Source organism: Chinchilla lanigera, unplaced genomic scaffold, assembly GCF_000276665.1.
Source record: "Chinchilla lanigera isolate Chin_1 unplaced genomic scaffold, ChiLan1.0 scaffold00017, whole genome shotgun sequence".
Taxonomy (NCBI): domain Eukaryota; kingdom Metazoa; phylum Chordata; class Mammalia; order Rodentia; family Chinchillidae; genus Chinchilla; species Chinchilla lanigera.
In genome coordinates, this window is record NW_004955418.1 from 2,876,345 (window position 1) to 2,894,803 (window position 18,459).

Genomic DNA, 18,459 nt, shown 5'->3' on the forward strand with positions numbered 1-18,459 from the left:
CCGTCGCCCCCGCCGCGGCCCGGACCGCGCGTTAAAGCTTCGCGCCTGGGGAGGGGGCGGCTCGGCGGCTTGGACGCTGATTCTCACGGCCGCTCAGGAGCGGTCTCCGCCGACATGGGCTGTTTCTGCGCTGTGCCGGAAGAATTTTACTGCGAAGTTTTGCTCCTGGATGAATCCAAGCTGACCCTTACCACACAGCAGCAGGGCATCAAGGTAGGCGCGGGGCGCGCCGGGGGGCTGCAGCCCGGGGCTCGGGTCCAGGCTTTGTCTCGGGGCTGTCACCGCGAGGCGGGGGCTGCGCCTGTGCGCGCTGGGCAGGAGAGAGCCGCGGACGGGCCGGGCGGGGGTAACCGATTCCTTGGTAAAGCGAGCTTCACGTCGCAAAGGTGACTCCAAGCACCCCCAGCTTGCAGCAATCCGCGATCTTGAGACCGAGACCAAAACTGCCCTCGGCTTCCTATCCGAGCGCCTAGGCCCCCCGCGGTTCCCACGGAGGCGCAAGATTGAGTGCAGGCTGCACCCTACCCCGGTGTATAAGGCACGGTTCCGCTCCGCTTTGTTGGAGAGAATTTTTTCTCGATAGCTTTCTTGGGACGTAAACTAGTGCATACCTTGAGGCACATGCATTGGACCGTTGCGATTGTGTTCTCTGGGTGTGTGATTGAGTAGTATGACATTTGCACCGAAAATAATTTCCCTTTTCCCGAAGCGAACTGGTTTGAGCCCCACATTTAAAGTAAACGTCTCTCAAAGCGGTTCGGTAATAGCGCTGCTCCGGTTTGCAGTCCCTGAAAACGCAACTGCGTTAAAAACCCGAACAAAAAGGCTGCGGAGCTTGGAGGATCCACTTCCTCAGCACTGATGAGTACTGCCGCGTGTTCCTGACAACCTGAGGATGCGCCTGCGCGCCTGTTTTGCTCCCGGGGCAGTTTAACCTCCTACCGGAGATCCGAAACCTGGGCGTTTCGTTGTTTTGTTTCTCTTTCTCCTTTACTTTTAAATCACTAAGGTATTTTAGATAACGAGGCGGCTGAGTCTGGTGAAAGGAAGCCGCGCCTTCCACCGATAGAGCTAGCTGGCTGGCTGAGAAGTCCGGTTCCGGCTGCTAAGTGTCGCCTCTTAGTCCTGTCGCTCAGAAGTTAATCCTGAAGGGGTAGGCCCTGGGCGTTCACCTAAGCGAATCCGTCTTCACAGCTTTGCGCACCCTGGAGTAACTGCTCCTGGCTAGAAGTCTCAGCGTTGATGTTGACATATTTGGAGTACAGAGTTCTAATTTCACAGGTGTCTTTTGCAGGAGAGAGGGGCAAAAATGATCAGTTAAAGCTACAAGATCCCTGGAGCTCTTTCCTTTAGGAAATTGTTTTCACTATCATGTTCTCAGTGGTTATAATCAGCAAAATTTTCTTTTGTGGCCAGTGAAACAGTCTTTGAAGGAGAGTGTTCATTTTGTTTTTTTCTCTTTATGTACCCAAACACTTCACCAGCCCAAAGAAATTAGGAATTTACATTATAAGAGGAGGTAACATTTTGCCTAATAAATTAGGCAAAAATTGTAAAACCCCCAAGTTCTCGGGAGTAAAGAGATTCTCTGTGGTGTAAGAGTGGAAACAATTAGAAAAAGGTAAATGGTGATTTGATACTAAAACAACAAAGAAGTCCTCCTGACGTGTGAAGTCTAAATTCATCTGGAGTCTAGAGTCATAGGCAGCCTGAGCTTCCTATGGAGGCGTGAAAGCCATGCCCTGTCTGCCATGGGAGGGTATTCTGTCAAAGGAGCACCCAAGATTTGGGATCCAATGGCATCATTTTGTCGAGGAAGCGTGCATCAAAAATCCAGATCCATAATTATTTATAGTAACTGATGGTGCTTATCTTGGTTTACAAATAGGTTGAAAATTGGTGAGTCAAAGGCAACAGCAACTTTATAATAATGTTATTTTGGCTGTGTGCCATATAACTAAACAATAATTTAAGCAGGGTTTTGTTGGAAGTAATCATTTCACGACAGGCTTGGCCTCTTTCGGTGCCACAAAAGCATGCCGTGATTACTTTGATGGCCATGTGTGTAACATAGATGTCTGCTGAAGTTAACCACGTTATCTGCAAGTACCGTCCAAATGCACAGGTCCACTCGTGGTATGTACTAAATTAAACATATTTGTATATAAATGGTATAAGGTGTGAAAAAACATCTTGTGTGTGAACAATACTACAAAAATGAACGTGTGTATGTGATTCTGTACATACTTGATTTAGAAATTTTTTTCCCTAACCTTCCTAAATTATGATGCATAGGTACAGTTACTGTAAATTGTGTTTGTAAATTAAAAGTAAACAATCACTTCAGAGTTAATAGCCAATAGCTACTACAGTGTTGTGTTCTCCCTTGGGATGGTACTTTTGATAATTTTGCTTATCACTAATTAAAAACAAAGTTAAATGGATTATCAATTAACCCCTTTCCCTCTGAAATTAGAACAGGAAAAAGTCAATGTTTTTGTATTTTTCAAGTGTTTTCTTGTACTTATTTTGTGATGGCCCCTTCTCATATCCATTGTCCTGTTCTCAAGTGAAAAGACAGCTCATTTTGCATTAACATTATTTACATATTTTATCCAACATGGTTACCTAAGCATTTGCTTGTAAAAAACAAGAAAGAATTTTCTTGTATTTCTATTATAATAATGCATTGAGTTAGAAGATTAATTGAAGTATATTAAGTAGAAGATGCAAGAAGAAAGCTTGGTAAAACTTTTTTTTCCTATGTGTCATTTTGAAAATCACTCTATGGACTTAGGTACCATATTACGAATTAAATGTGGTGGTGCATACTTGCTATCCCAGCACTTAGGAGGCTGAGGCAGGAGGATTGCTGTGACTCTGAGGACAGTCAGAATGGGATAGTGACATTCTGTCTCAAACAACAACAACAACAACAACCACCAAATGGAGAAGTTATAACTAATTTTCTACAACTTAGATCTAACTTTTTCACTGACCTTAGGAAAAAGTTGATATGTTCCCATAGAAAACATTTCAGCCTGAAAATAATAGTTGAATGTCTTCTATGTTCAGAGGAGTATCATTTAAATGGGAAATAATTTTCCACTTAAAAATAATTAGAAAAAGAAACACAACATTTTGTATTCATATCAATGTTCCATAGGTATTTGCATTCTTAGCTTGCTTCAGAAGTGACCTCTCTTGACAAGCAGGAAGTCCTTCATTCAGTTCATAGGGTGAGCCCTGGCCAGGATTTTAAAATCTAAGTTTATATAAACTGAGAACTATTGGTTACGTGTGTTGAGCCATACAATAGTTTTTAGCCGTTTGTTCTCTGCTGCTATCTCTGTTGTTTATTCAAGTAAGAATTTCTGCTATGGTTGGTCTTGGTTTTTTGAGTAATGTTTGTTCTGGAAATCTTTTGTTAGGTCTTTTGTAGTTCTCCGTGCTAGGGAGGGTAGAGATCTATTTGTTCTTTTCAAAAGCATAACTTGCTCAATGACTCAAACTACTTTTTTAGACTGTTACTTGGTTAGCAAAAGACTTTTAGTGGGCAGGGGGCATCACAGGGCTTGATTATAAATGTAGTCCTCCAAATTGATTTTGCAAATATGAGACAGTTTAATTTTTTAATTTTTTATTTTTTTGAGACAGGGTCTCAGGAGCTCAGGCTGGTGTCAAATTTGTGGTGATCCTCTTGCCTCAGCTTCCCAAATGCTGGGATTACATACATGTCTCCCATGTCTTGCAACTTTTGGCCCTCTGAGACACTCATTTTCCTAGACATGTTGAGTAAATTAATGAAACTAATGAGACAGGAAAATGGAAACTCCATTAGCTTTTAAAAGTGGCTTTATTGAGATATGTCGTACAATTCATAGTTAAAACATACAGTTCTTCTGTTAATTGCTAAATAATGTTAGAGCCCAATCATCCTGAGATTCCTGAAGGAATACTATGTCAGTTTTGATGCTCTGATCAGGAACTTCCTAATAAATCAGAAAAAGAATTACAAAGCAGGACTTTAAAGTATATACATTTTATTTACCAAGAATTATAATTTCCATTCCATTTGGACTAGTGAAGAAAATGTCCCAGAAGATTGGGAGGAAAAAGTGAAAAGCAATAACTCTTTACAACTTGTATTAAGTACATATGCAAATACCTTTGTCTTTGGGTATCAGCCACATAACTTATAAACATAGGTTAGAGCAAGGAACCTGTGTGTTAACGTAAGCTGGCCGTGGGTCTCCATCTTCATTGGGTAGTACATTAGATGTGACCGAGGTACAAAATGCCCCTCCTCCACACTGCATCTAGCTTTCCAAAACCGAGATGTGGTATCCACGTTGTGGCTGCTTAAGATGAACTAGTATTTGTGGAAGAAACTTTTTCCTCTTGAAGAAATTATATACCTTTTATCATCCATGATTGAATATTTTCTTTCTTTCTTTCCTTTTTTTTTTTTTTTTTTTGATACTGGGTCTCATTATGTAGTTCAGGCTAGCTTTGAACTCCCAGTGACCCTCCTCCCTCAGCCTCCTAAATTAAAAAATAATTTTAAAACTAAGAGAAAAGCATTGTTTGCTCCAGCAGTGGATGGCTGCCCTTCTCCGGGTGCATATATTGTTCTTGGCTGATGGTGAGCTACACGTCGTGCAGCCCTGTTACTATGTCTGCTCTTGAGTTCTAGAATGTTAAGCCTGAACTAAGTTTGAATGAATGTAGTGTTTTTGCTGCCTTTGAGCATGAGTGAGAAGGGTTGAGTCTAAATTGTAGGGACAAGTGTCTTGATTCTATTTCTGATTAGCTGTCTGGACAGCAGTTTGTTATTTTTATTAAGACACACACAAGACGAGAAATACTTTTTCTTTGTTTTGTGTCAAGTTTTCTCCCAGATAGTAGGGCCAGACAATCCTTTGCTGTCCTGTCCATTGTAAGATACTTAGTGTCTCTCCTAGTCCCTCCCTGTGAGATACAAGCAGCATCTTCCCCAGGCACGACAGCCAAAATATCCTGGATGTTGCCCAGTGTCCCTGGTGGGCAGAATCACCTTGGTTGTGGACCGGCACCGTGGAGTGTAGCAGCTGCCTTTCTTCCTATGTTTGGTGCTTAGTCTTCCATGCTGGATGCAGAGGCAGCTTTCAGTGCTTTCTATTTTTTCCATTTTTTGTCCTGTTTTGCAGCAGTGAGTTGTTTGCCTACTGTTTCGGTGAAAACAATATGATTGTCAGTGTCTATAACTTGTGCTTAGTCTTATAGGAGGAACGGTGTGTGTAATGATGTGATTAACAGCCTGGGCTGTGGAGTCAGGCCGTCCTGTTTAAATTTTGGCTGTACTAATTTCTCACTAGCTGGAGGCCTTCAGAAATATCCCTTTTGGAGTCTCAGCCTCACTCTCTGTAACCTGGAGACAGTAACAGCGCTCGCTGCACACGTCCGTAGTGCCCTGTAGGTGATGAACACCCAGAAAATGGTGACTCGACTTTTCCTCTTTTCTGTCCTCCCTTTCTTGTGTTGACTCATTCATGGTTCGTGATAAAGTCCCAACGTCACTGTTTGATAGAGCAGTCTCCCTGACCGGGCCAGCTGTGCTGCCTAAGGACTCGCAGAATGCTGTTTCCCAAACATTCTGACTCTTGGGACTGTGCATGGGTTCCCGGGACGTGGTGTACAATTCCTGTGCCCTCTCTCTTTCCCGAACACACCCTCACCGAAACCATCCTTTTAAGACGTGAATCAAGTGTCAGCTCTGCTGGGAAGCTTTCAGCTGGGCCTGACCAGGCAGAATGAAGTGCTGGTCCACACCTTACACACATCCCTGTCACAGCATGTGGCACATTGTGAGCATTCTGTCTGAACTCATCCATCTCCTGTGGAACCCCCGCCCGTGATCCCCGGCAGCTAGAACTGTACACCGCATGGAACAGGTGCTGATGAACCATAATGTGAATGGAGTGTTGCAGTTGGAATAGGCCTTGTCGAAAATCTTTAATACGGATAATGAGATCGCTTTGCCAATTTTATTTTTACTAGAAAAGATGCCAGAGTAAAATTTTTCACTGTGAAAAGTCTATTGCCAAGACACTCCAGTTTTTTGTCTTGATAATGGGTAGAAAATGAGATGGTTCAATGGACTGAAGGCATGCAGCGTTCTGAGAGCTGACTAGCAGCTGTTTCAGAAAACGTGAGTCACCGCACTTCTGTCTCGTGACGGCAGCACCGTCTTTCTGTTTCTTAAGTACCACTTTTCCTTCCAGCTTCAAAGCACAGCATTTTGGAAGAAGTGCGTATTTCATGGATGGATAAGAGAGCCTCTCACTTTGGTTATTTTTTGTCTCTTTAACTGCCTGGGAACAGTGCTGGTTGGCTTTATAGTGTGGGTTTACGTAATCTGGGAGCACCCCATAACTTCTAATCTTGCTGTACCCCCCATTTTACTCTTAAAGCTGCATAGACGTAATCTGACATGGCTCTAACACTTAGTAGGAAAGACAGTAAATAAGTTAAACATGAGGTTTTTTTAGTCAAAAACGATGTTTTTCATTTGGATGCAGAGTGTGTTTGTCCACAGGCCTGCTGTAAAGGTGACAAGTCAGAGACTGGGTTGGCTGTGCCCTTCCTGCCTCTCTGAGGTTGACAGCTTTGCCCCAGCTTTATCTTTGCATCTTGTACTTGTCCTCGATCCTGGCCAGCCCGCTTCGGGTTGTGGTGACTAACTGCCGTGGCCTCTGCGCCGTGGATCTTGTTCTGAGTCTCTCATAAAATTAAACGGGCACCTGTTATCACTTGTCCTAGGCATAGCCTAGGTGTGTTAAGTTCAGGAACCAGTCAGTTTACTTTATGACTCAAAAAGCTTGTCGCTACAATCTAGAGAGTCCGCGCCAGTCTCAGAAATATAGCTGGCGTTCCTGTGCCCCCCTGAGCCATGTGTGTATTTCCTGCTTGTTTTCTGTCTTCAGCAAAACAGCCATTCTTCCCTAATGCTGCCTATTGTTAATCCCCTATTGTGTAACCAAACACTCTTGTGAAGAGATCCCCAGGGGCTGTCATGGCTCCTCCCTCTAGCAGATCTGAACAATCCTTGCTGCACAGAAGGAGCTGGAGGACTCCCAAGGAACCTTGCGTCCTGCTAGGGCAGACTGACAGGCCAAGGGAAGAAGGGACGGAGAGATGCGGCCCGCAGAGCAAAGGGGGCGTGCTGGAGAGGCTGCGGAGTGCGGAGTGCTGTGTCAGGACAAGGCCTATGGGAGGATTAGGTGGTGAGGGGCGGAGCAGTGGACATTAGCTGAGATAGGAACCACAGGGGCAGTGGAGGCATGCGGTCTGGGCAGGACGCATTCTGAGCCCCTGAGTTTCCAGAAGGCGGTTCGAGAAGGCTTGGGGTAGAGCACAGCTTCCCGCACAGACGGTACCTGGAGGGGAGCTCAGGGTCCAAGCGGCCTACCCTTTCCTGCCGTGGAGCTCCACCTTGTGCTACACTCAGTTTAAGAAGCAGCCCCGAGTCTCTGCCACCTTAAATGTCGCTTGTCAGAGTGGCTCGCTGTCCTTCGTTCTCCCTGCTCCTGACTCAGGGTGGCCTCCACACTTCGAAGTCCAGCCAGTCTCCCCCACCCAGGTTCCTGTGTAGTCACTTTCATTCCCTCCCCTCCCTTTCTGTGCCCTGTGGCCAGGTCCCCACCTGTCACTTAGTTAATGGCGTGGTGACTGGGCTGGTGATTTTTCTTGAGCCACCTCTGTTTCCTCAGGTGTAAGTTGAAGTGTGTGATATGTCCCCTCACAGTGGCACATGCCTGTAATCCCAGCGCTCTCGGGAGGCTGAGGCAGGAGGATCATTGCGAGTTTGAGACCAACCTGCGCTACAAAGTGAGCTCAAGGCCAGCCTGAACTGCATAGTGAGACCCTGTCTCAAAAAGACAAAAACCAAACCAAAACAAAACAGGTAACAGGATAAAAAGGTGCTCAATAAATGGTAGCTATTTGTATAGATGATGTATTACTTTTGAACACATTTGTTCTTCAATTCCAACTTGGAAATTCTATTCCCCACACCTCTGCCCAAGGTGGTTCCAGCTCTTGGAGGGGTATGGGTGGTTGATAGAAGTGGAGAGCAGGAGGGATTGGATATTCATAGATGCTAATGATTCGTCAGAGCTCTGTGTATGAAGAAGTGATATACACTGGTACCTTGGATCGGGAACTTGAATCTTTCCACAATTCTGGTCGCAAACCCAGTTGGACAAGAATGGAATCAAATTTAGGGATTAGGTTCAATATTGTCTTTAAGAAGAAATTTGATTTGGTTCTCATGCTGTTTGGTTTGCACCCATAATTGTGGAGAGAATTGAGTTCGTGGATCAAGGTAACGCTGATTACGCTCCAGCTGTATGTCTGCTCAGATTGCCTGAGCTACACCTGCCGTGCTGAAACTCCACTCTTACTGCTTCGGTGTAAATCTCACTCCTAAATCCCTCCCCTTAGTCTCCACTGCATTATTATCTTGGTTCTGATCGCCTACTGGCTGTCACAGTGGGTAGCTCCCCTCACCCCAGACCGGCTTTCCCTCCTGGGCTTCCTGGTTTGTGAATAACACTACACTTTGCCTTTATCAGTGAAGAGGCCTTAGTTTCCAGTTACGGAGAGCTCACTGAAAGCTGCTTCAGGGGAAAGAAGTTTTATTCACTCACCCTAAGGGAACCTGGGGATGAGGAGAGAGTGCTCAGGGTAGAGTGAGTGACCTCTAGGCCCTCTTCTCCTGTCTCTTCCACTCTGCCCTCTGGGGACTCAGTATTGTTGCAGGCAGCAGCAGAGGGCCAGACGGTTCTGGAGGGGAAGAGATGATGCTAGGTAGTAGAGAAGGTGTCTCGCCCACTTTGCCCTGGGAAGAATTTAGTGGGGTGAAGAGGAACTATGTTCTAGCCATAGATAAACCTGGCTCCGAATCTTCCTCTCTTTTGTTAGTGCTGTAAACATGACCAAGTCACCTTCTTTGTGTTTCCTTATCTCTAAAATTAGGGGAGGGCTTTCTGCCTTATCTTGAGATACTGAAACCTTTCATTCTGCCTAATGTGAGGCAGCTGCTTTTGGTAGCCGATGGAAAGCCTTGAGGGAGGGGAAGTCTTTTATAGGGGAGCCCAGTCCAGCCCAGTTCGAAGTGGCTGGCGCCAGTGGACCACTGTTGACTGGATGAATCAATTTGGATAAGACAATGTAACATAAGCCAATAACTCTAAGAGAACACCGTTTTCCTTTTTCCATTTCAGGTTTTCCAGGTTTAAGTAGTGCACCTGCTTGACTCCTTCATTTCTTACATATTTAGTTTTTAAAAGTAGCTTCATTGAGATATAAATTATATGCCACACACTTAAAATGTACAATTCAGTGGTTTTTTTCTGTGTAGTCGGAGTTGGGCAACCATTGTCACAGTCAATTTTCAAACACTGTCATTATTCCAAAAAGAAACTTCATACCGGTTAGTGACCACTCCGTTTCCTTCCAGCCCCAGCTCCCCTACCTCTAGGCAGCTACAATCGTCTTTGTGTATAGGTTTGCATATTCTGGATATTTCATGTAACTGAATAATATACCATGTGATCGCTCGTGATTTCACTTACCGTCTTTACAGCATCGACAGTGTAGCACGTATTGGTCTTTCTACCGCAGAATAATACTCTATTATATGAATATTCTGCTATATTTTATTTACTTTTTATTTATCCAGATGCTGAACTTTCGGATTGTTTTTATTTTTTTGACTATTATAAATAACTGCTGTTGCTTCTAGGTTGGGTGGTGCATGCCTGTAATCTCAGAATTTGAGAGGCAGGAGGATCACTGTGAGTTCAAGGCCAGCCTGGACTACATAATGAGATCTTGTGTCAAAAACAGACAAACAGAAATACTGTTGCTGTGAAGCTTTATGTGTACAAATCTTTGTGTGGACATGGGCCTTAGTTTCTGTTACATATATACCTAAGGGCGAAGGTTTAACAGTTGAAGGAAGAATCAAACGGCTTCCAGTGATGTCCGTATCATTTTACAGTCCCACAGCAGTGGAAAATTCCCAGTTTCTACACATTCTCACCAACCCTTTTTATAGTCTGCCTTTTTGATTATAACCTTCCTATTGGGGTACTTCAGTGTTGGTTTTTTTTTTATTTTTGTTTTTTTGAGGCAGGGTCTTGCTTTGAATTCACTATGTAGCCCAGGTTGGCCTTGAACTTGCAGTAATCTTCCTGCCCCAGCCTCCTGAGTGCTGGGATTAAAGGTGTGTGCCACCACAGCTGGGTCTCAGTGTTGTGTTTTTTGGTACTGGGAATTGACCTCAGGACCTTGCTCTTGCCAGGCGCTGTGCTGCTGAGCTACATCCCCAGGCTTTAGTGTTGTTTTGATTTTCATTTTCTCCTGATTTCCAGTGAATTGAGCACCTTTTTGTGTACTAATTGACTCTTTGTTTATTTTCTTTAGAGAGGTGTCTACTAAGATTCTTTGCTAATTTTTAAAATTAGGTTGTCTTTTTACTGAGAATTTAAGAGTTAAAATATATTGTATATACAAATCTCTTACTAGATATTGGATTGGGATATATTTTCTCCCTTTCTGTGGGTTTTCTTTTTACTTTCTTATGGTATTTTTTCCAACACAAAAAGTTTTAATTTTGATGAAGTCTGTTCTTTTTTTCTTTTGTTGCTTGTGCTGTTGGTGTTATGTCAGTGAAATTATTTCTTAAGCTAAGGTATGAAGATTTATTCCTGCGCTTTAAGTTTTATAACCTAAGGCCTTCCACTTAGGTCTGTGATCCAGTCTTCATATTTTTGCACGAAATTATCCCATTGTCCCAGTACCATTTATTCAAAAGATTATTTTTCTCACCCTTGAATTATCTTGGCACCTTTATTTTAAAAAAAAATTAACTAACAATAAATGTGAGGGTTTATTGCTGTGCTTTTAATTCTATTCCATTGGTCTGTGTGACTCTATATATCTTGTTTGTTTTTACTAGTTCCTTGGTAAATTTGATGTGTGAAATTAAGCAGGAAAAAACCCTCCTAGTTAAACACATTTAATATTTTGAAAAAAATTTCCACAGAGTTCTGGAGGCCCTGGCATTGTCTGTTTCACCCACTGTTAAATTCTTGAGAGCCAATGCCAGGCACGTGGTGGTGCTTTGTAAATATTTACAAAGGACCAATTTAAGTCATGCTGCTGCTATTGCTTTTGTAACTTCAAATTGTGCTTGAATACTGTGTTTCTATTTCTCAAACTTTTCTGCTTAAGCTTTGAGTGTTCCTATTTATGTTCTGTGTAGGATTTGCCTTTGGTTCTTTGTGTAAATCATTGGATGGAGGACTGGGAAAAGGATATCTAAGTGTGTTATATGAAGAACTTTTTGGGATAGTTTTGATAGATATTAGAAATATCTAATAGATAGTTTTGATAGATATTAGATATAGATATTAGAAAAGTTAATATTTAAATATGTGGCTTTCCTATAAGCTTGAAACATACTGAGAAATTCTTAGAGATTTATGAGGAACAGGGCAATTATGCTGGTTTGTTTTCTCTTTCTAGGAAAATAATAGAGACAGCTAGAGGACTACTTCTGAGCACACACAACCTCTCGCCTCATTTTAAACCCTGAACTTCAGGGATTTCTGGCAGGATTGCAGGCTAAGGCCAGGGAGCAACCCTGCCTTTAAGGATTTGGATTAGGATCTGCTATACCTGAGGAAAATGGTAGCAAATCTTAGTAGTATTGAAATTGGCACAACATAAAGCTCTGTAGTCTTGTCGGGATTGTTCATTTTCAAAGCCACTGGTGTTCAAACTTGAAAAATCTCAATTGATACGGGGCTCCAAAGGCTGTCTTTGTGAAGGGAATCTCGAGTGTCTGGAATTTAGGTAATGCCACAGCATCCCCAGGTCTTTCACACCAAATACTTTCTGTTTATCAGTGCTTTTTCATCCACTCATCGTTCTTTTGCCCAATAGTTCACCTGATCCTCTGCACCAAACCAGTGACAGTCACATGTGGTCACTGAATGCAGCCCCTCGATAGCCCTGAAACGGCGGCAGGTAGCTGGGGTGGAGGTGGGTGGAGGTGACATAAATTAAAACAGACTGGATTTCACTTACAGTAGAAAATTAGACACAAGGCCCCCCCAACCTCCCGCCATCTCCTACCCCCACTGTCTTCACTGCCTGGAAGGAAGGACTGAGAGCTGGGTATAGCGACAGAGTTCACAATTTGCTGAAAACCACTTAGAGTCACTGCCAGACCTCTGGGCTCCCGTACTCCCAACCTCTTCCTGTATTTTTGTTTTGATCTCCTGTCTAAAATGAAGTCTTTCTAGTTCTGTGGTTTGTCCTAATTACCTCCTTCAGCCTTTGTGTTTGGATTTCTGGAACTCATCCAGGTTAGGTCATTTTGTTTGTTTGTTTCTGTTTTTGTATTTTTAAAAATTTACCTAAGAGATTGCTTATGTGAACTCTTCAGAGTAATAGTTCTTACATTGCATTTTAATTTCTTGCCTATTTTGAAAATTCTTATTTATCTAACAAGATTCTTATTAAGATAAATAAGATTCTAACAAAGATAATTCTTATTTATCTAATAAATGATTTCTTGAATGGCATGGTCTTAGAGCTTGTGTCACTTAAACTTTTTCCATGGTCTTTGTATCATGAAGCCTTTACCCTGAATTCCTACAGCTCTGAGCTGACATCTCTACAAGAAAGATAATTAAAAACTGATTAGTGACCCTTTTTATTGCCTGAGGAAGGATGCAGAGGAGAGAAAGGTAAAACTGTTCTTTTGTTGAGGAATTCAGATGTCCTATCATCAGGAGACTAATGGGATCTTTTCCCCGATAATGATAATTTCTTCACGCTTTTGCTGCTGTTTACAAGGGCGCTTGGAGGATGTGCGAAATTTCCAGAATTCCTCAGAGAGCCTGCTTCTCTTTTGTTTTGCTGTTTTTATGTCAAGTTCTGGGACAGTTATCTGAAGATATATAGGTTTTGAGTGTGAGGGTGTACTGGGGTCTGAATCGATGCTATGTGTCTGTAATTGTGGGTTGGCATTTATGAACTCAATTGTATAAGATTTTATTTAGAGCTTATTGTGTACCCAGTAGCATCTTGATTTCTGGTGGTGGGCAGTGCATCAGAAGGAGGACTTTTGTCCTTAAGAAATTTAACTTTTGGAGGAAAGACAAAACATTTACTTATAAAACAATACAGGATAATGCAGGGCACTACAACATTAAGTAATGGGGTCTGTGGTGGGATTCTAATAGGTACAGAAATTCTTTTTTTTTTTTTGAGACAGGGTCTTGCTACATAGTTCAGGCTGGCCTTGAATTCACTATGTAGCCCAGGCTGGCCTTGCATTCACAGTAAACCTCCTGCCTCAGTTTTCAGGGTGCTGGGATTACAGGTGTGCACCACCATGCCCAGCTTCTAGAAATTCTTATAGAAAAGAAATTCATATAGGGTGAGGTTAATCAAGAAAGGTGTTTTAGAAAAGTGAATACAGGTTCACAGTGCCTCATCTGAAACCCATGGGGCCCAGTGTGTTTAAAGATCCAAGATTTTTCAGATGCCAGTAAGGTGATATGGTGTATACATTATGCACCCTTTCAGGGCAGATCTAGAGTGGTATCTCATAAACCCCAAACATCAGTATTTCTGCAATTTAACATTTGGATATTTACAGTAAGTAGGGGTAAAAAAGGACTATAAGAAGTTTTGTGGCAACAAATTTTTGCTCCTGTATAAGTTGTCTCTTGCTATGTAGCAAATTGTGAAGAATCAACATTTATCATTTATAGTTTCTATGGGTCAGGAATCCAGGAGTGGCTTAGCTGGCCACTCTGATTCAAGATGTCTTATAAAGTTATGCTCAAGATGTAGATCTGCTTCCAAGTTCACTCATGTGGCTGTTAGCAGACCTTGGTTCTTCAGTGGCTATTGACAGAAAGCCTCTGCTCCTCCCTATGTGGTCTCTGCATAGTCTGAGTACCCTTGTAACATGGCAGTTAGCTTCTCTCTAGAGCAAGTGATGAGAGAGGCAGATGGACATGGGAAAGGGAGAGAAAGAGGGATGGAGGGAATGGTGCTAAGTGGTGCCACAGTCTTTTATAGCATCCTGTTACTTTGGTTGTTGAGGGGAGACTATACAAGGATTTGAAGACCAGAAGGTGTGGCTCACTGGGTACCATCTTGAAGATGGATTACCATAGTCCTGAGATGAGTTTTGGCATGAAGTTTAAGATGAAATGATACATTTTCATATCTTTTTGGATATTAGATTATGCAGAAGCAGTTGTGGATTTCTATAGACTTTGGCCTCCTGATGACCCATGAGGATGGTCTATGCCTCTTGGGTGTGCAGGATGGAGACATATGTCAAACAGAGAGATGGGCTTAATGGAGGAGGACAAGGAGTGTCTGGCCGATGCTTAGACCGGCAATTTCCTGAGTACCAAGCCCTGCATTTAATGTTAGGAACAGACAATTTTTAACCACCTGGAGCTTAAATCTGGAAGTATTTTGAGAAATAATCAGTGCATGATGTAAATATGTTTATTGAAAATATTTTTATTTCTTTATAGGAAAGGTAGTCTGTATAGTGGGAGAAGGAGAGAATCTAGACTCAGAACATCCTGGTTCTTCTTCTGCTGCCTTCATTTTCTAGCTTGGAAAAGCCTTCAGTGTGTTGGAGTCTTAGTTTTTCCGTTTGTAAAATTATATGGAGGCTAATATCATCCTGTTAATCTAAATATTGGGAGGCTCAAAGGAGATAATAGCTGAGAAACTCTTAGAATATGTTAAAGCTCTCCAAACTGTTAATAATTATTATTTTGTGACTTTGTCATTTGCTCACTAGTGACCTTTAGCAAGTTGTTGAGCTCCGTCTGCCCGAGTTTGATCATCAGTAAAATGAGGATAATATCTACTTCCTAGGTGATGAAGGTTGAATGAAATACATGTAAGTGCTCAGGGTAATGGTAAATACCATGATAAATACCAAATAAAGGTTAGTTGCACTACATAGCCATATAATGCTAAGCCTAAAGAGAGATTTTTTAAAAAAAAGATGGGAAATCATGACCTAAATGTCCTTAGGAGTTGTAAATCATAAGGCAAAGTATAATCTTTGTTAAAAGTCATTCATTATTTGCATTTAAATTCGCTGATTAGAAAATGAACTCATTGAGTTTATTTTGAAAACAACTACCAGCTTGCTCTCTGTCTCTCTTTATTTGATGTGGATTTTTATGTATAACTTTTTACATTTTTGAAGGTCATAGGGTAAAGGAAAACCATTTCTGTTTCTGATAGTAGTCAGGAGTGGACTGGTCTGCTTGCTTGACCAAGCATAAATAGGTCCGTTCAATTTAGACATCTTTGATCACTCGATGAAGACGTGCTTCAGCAATGATGCTTACATTTGAAAACCCGGAAGGGTTTACCAGTTAAAATTCCTCGTAAATTATTGGTCCAAAAAAAAAAAAAAAAAAAGACGCACAGTTTTTTTTTATTTCAGTAGTGGAGACATGATGAGTTAGCTTTGTAGTAATTTAAGTTGCCTTTTCCTTCTTTTGAGGCTCTTAAGAGCCTTGATCAATCCTTATTTTCCAGAGGCTTAGTCTAACAAACCCTGAAGACCTTTCCCCTAGACTTTCGGGAAGCCATTATGTGCACCCAGGGGAGCAGGTTGTGACAGTGTCATAGAAACATCAGTATTGACACAAGCATGATGGTGACTTCCAAGGGACAGCTGTAAAGGAAACCAGACCCTTGGCTGACAGCAGACCAATCCCTTTAGGTTGCAGATTTCCTTCGTGAATGGCAGTGAAGAAACTCACCCCCGCCCCCATATATTTTCAGGTTAAAGAAATCTTTTCTTTCTATTTGAAAATGCTGTACTTTTTTTTCCCTTTTGGTGAGCCCGAGAAAGATAAGTGCTCTAACATTTAAATACCGCATTAAATATTTGTGTTTGCGGAAACAGATGACTGACTACCCTCTAGGAACCTTTTCTCTACCTTTTAAACATTGTTCTCAAAAAGTGAGTCATATATAAATCCCGAAACAACATTTTCTTAAAGTATGGAAGCCAGAGCTCCTGAAAATGTGTGCATATTCCACAGAATACTCCTTGCTTTACCTAAAGAAAACCCTGTATTTTTGAAAAGTTTCATTGTAAATTGACCCGTGTAGAAGACAGAAGAGCGACTGGGTCGGAGAAGGGAGCTCTGTGATGCTTCTGAACGTTCGACTGGTAGTTGCTGACCGGGCTAGAGCCGGGGGAACCTGGATCCTGGAGAGCATTAGTGTGAGAGGAGAGCTGGCATTCAGCAGTGGACAGGATAGAGGGATGTAACCGTGAAGCAGAATAACACAGTCTCTGCCGGTGTGGAGCTTCCCTTAGTGGGGGACCGGGGTGGTAACCACATGGGCCTGGGGGAAGTGCGGGTGGCCACATGAGAGTATACGGCAGGGGGTCTGATGGAGTGAGCTGTTCTGAGAAGGGGGTCATTGTGGGGACAAGGGTGGGGGCAGAAGTTCCAGGCAGAGGGAACAGCCAGTCCAAAGGTCCGGAAGCAGAAACAGGAAGAACCTAGCAGGGCTGGGGTGTAGTCATGGGGAAAAGGGGAGGAGCCTGCGTATGTCCTGGTCAGCGTGAGGGAGGGCGTGTGGACAGGAGGCTACAAACTGCGGGGTTTGGCTGGTTTGCTTTGGATTAGGAGGAGGGGGTCAGAATCCAGTTTCTGTTTATTGGCTGTTTCTTCTCTCTTTATACTGGATGGCTAATTTGCCTAATTATAACTGTCTGATGTGATGATTGTTTAATGTGACCTACCTGAGATCAAAGTCACAGAAGTTTTACTTAGGTGTATCACTAGGGGGTGTCCATTTTATGGAGAAATGTACCCTTATAACACAGTATTTTCTGTTTTGGACAAATAATTTATGTATTAAAAGCTTTAGGTTTATCTTAGTTTATTGTTTTTTTGGGGGATGGAGTCTCACTATGTAGTTCATTTCAAGCTGGTCTTTTGGTGGAGTTGAATTAGGGTCTCGCCATGTAGACCAAGCTGGCCTTGAATTCTTGGTACTCTTTTTGCCTCAGTCTCCTACTCAAGTTCTGGGATTATAGATGTGTGCCGTTGCACCTGGATGATGTTTATCTTATTTTAAAAGATAATTCTGAAGAGAAAGTAAGATTATTAGTCTTAAATACTCAAGAGTTCTAAAGCTTAAGATTCATGATGTTGTCAGGAATGCAGTTTGATTCTCAGACGTGGTGCCCATTTCAGCCTCAGTGCCTTAGCAACTGCTGTTCCTTCCTGGAATGCTTCCCGCAGAATCGTGCGCGGCCAACCCTCACCCTTCCAGTCTCAGCTTAATGTCTTCACTTGAGAGGCCTTCCTTCACCTCCTGCACATTGGGCTTGCAGTGCATACTTAGAGAATGAATACCTCCTGTGAAGGCGGGGCTAAAGTCTCATTTCTCTGAGTAGGTCTAATTAAGGTGTCACTGTTACTGTCGTCATTGTCTCCTCTCCCTCTTCTGTCAGGTTAGGTTCTGTTAGTTTTCCTCCTTCTAGGAAGCATTCTGACACTGAGAGGGAGGTCTCTAAGGCCCTGTATCTGCCACCTTGAAGTCTCTGTTCTGAAGCCCAGGGACATTTCATTCGGAGCCTGTGAGCTCAAATTGGCATTCTCATTTTGTTAATGCTCATGCAAGTTAGTTGAACTGATTTTTGAATCTATAGCAAATACAGGCCTAACTGGATCTTAATCACTTACCAGTCCCATCATTTAAATACAAGAGCACTAAAAATTGCATTTTTCATTTTTATAAGATAATATAACAGGAACTACCTAAATGGCCATTTTATTCAATTTGTTCAATACAAGAATCCATTGGTTGAAATGACACCTGCCTGAGCAACACTTGGGATAGTCACTATATAAACAGACACACTGCCCGAGTGGTGCTCAGGGTAAACTGTTACATGGTTTAATCAAAAGGCAGAAACCCAAGTTCTAAGGAAGCAGTTACAATGCGACCGTGTTGTGATCCCAGTGGCCTCCATGCTTGTTATCTGCTGGGGCTGGCGCGTGGACAAGCCTAGGAAAAAGAAAGGAAAAGCCGTATTGTAAAATAAAGGACTTTTTCTTGTGTTCTCTCACCTTGACAACAATATTTTTATATTGAATGATTATTACTCTATAGTGAATGGGTTGAACTAAGTATCTCTAAGGTCACCTTCCATTTTAAAGGCTGTATGATCAGGTCTTGTCTAAATATTCTGCTTTGACCAATTTGTTTCATGTGTCATTGTATGAACTTGCTGCATGTATCCTGTAGCCTGTTGGCTTAGTGCAGGGACGGCGAACTTCTTAGAACTTTCAGTGATACAAACAGCCCACTGTGGCACGT

At 42.4% G+C, this 18,459-nt stretch overlaps 1 protein-coding gene across 4 annotated transcripts in view; it reads left to right on the forward strand.

Moving 5' to 3' along the window:
* Epb41l4a (erythrocyte membrane protein band 4.1 like 4A) overlaps positions 1-18,459 on the forward strand; it is a gene marked incomplete at its 5' end in the record, with an annotated part of 221,021 nt that continues 202,562 nt past the window's right edge. For all 4 annotated transcript variants that reach the window (XM_005382155.2, XM_005382157.2, XM_005382156.2 and 1 more), the window contains 1 exon segment: positions 1-213. In XM_005382155.2, coding sequence (XP_005382212.1) covers positions 115-213 — 99 coding nt within the window.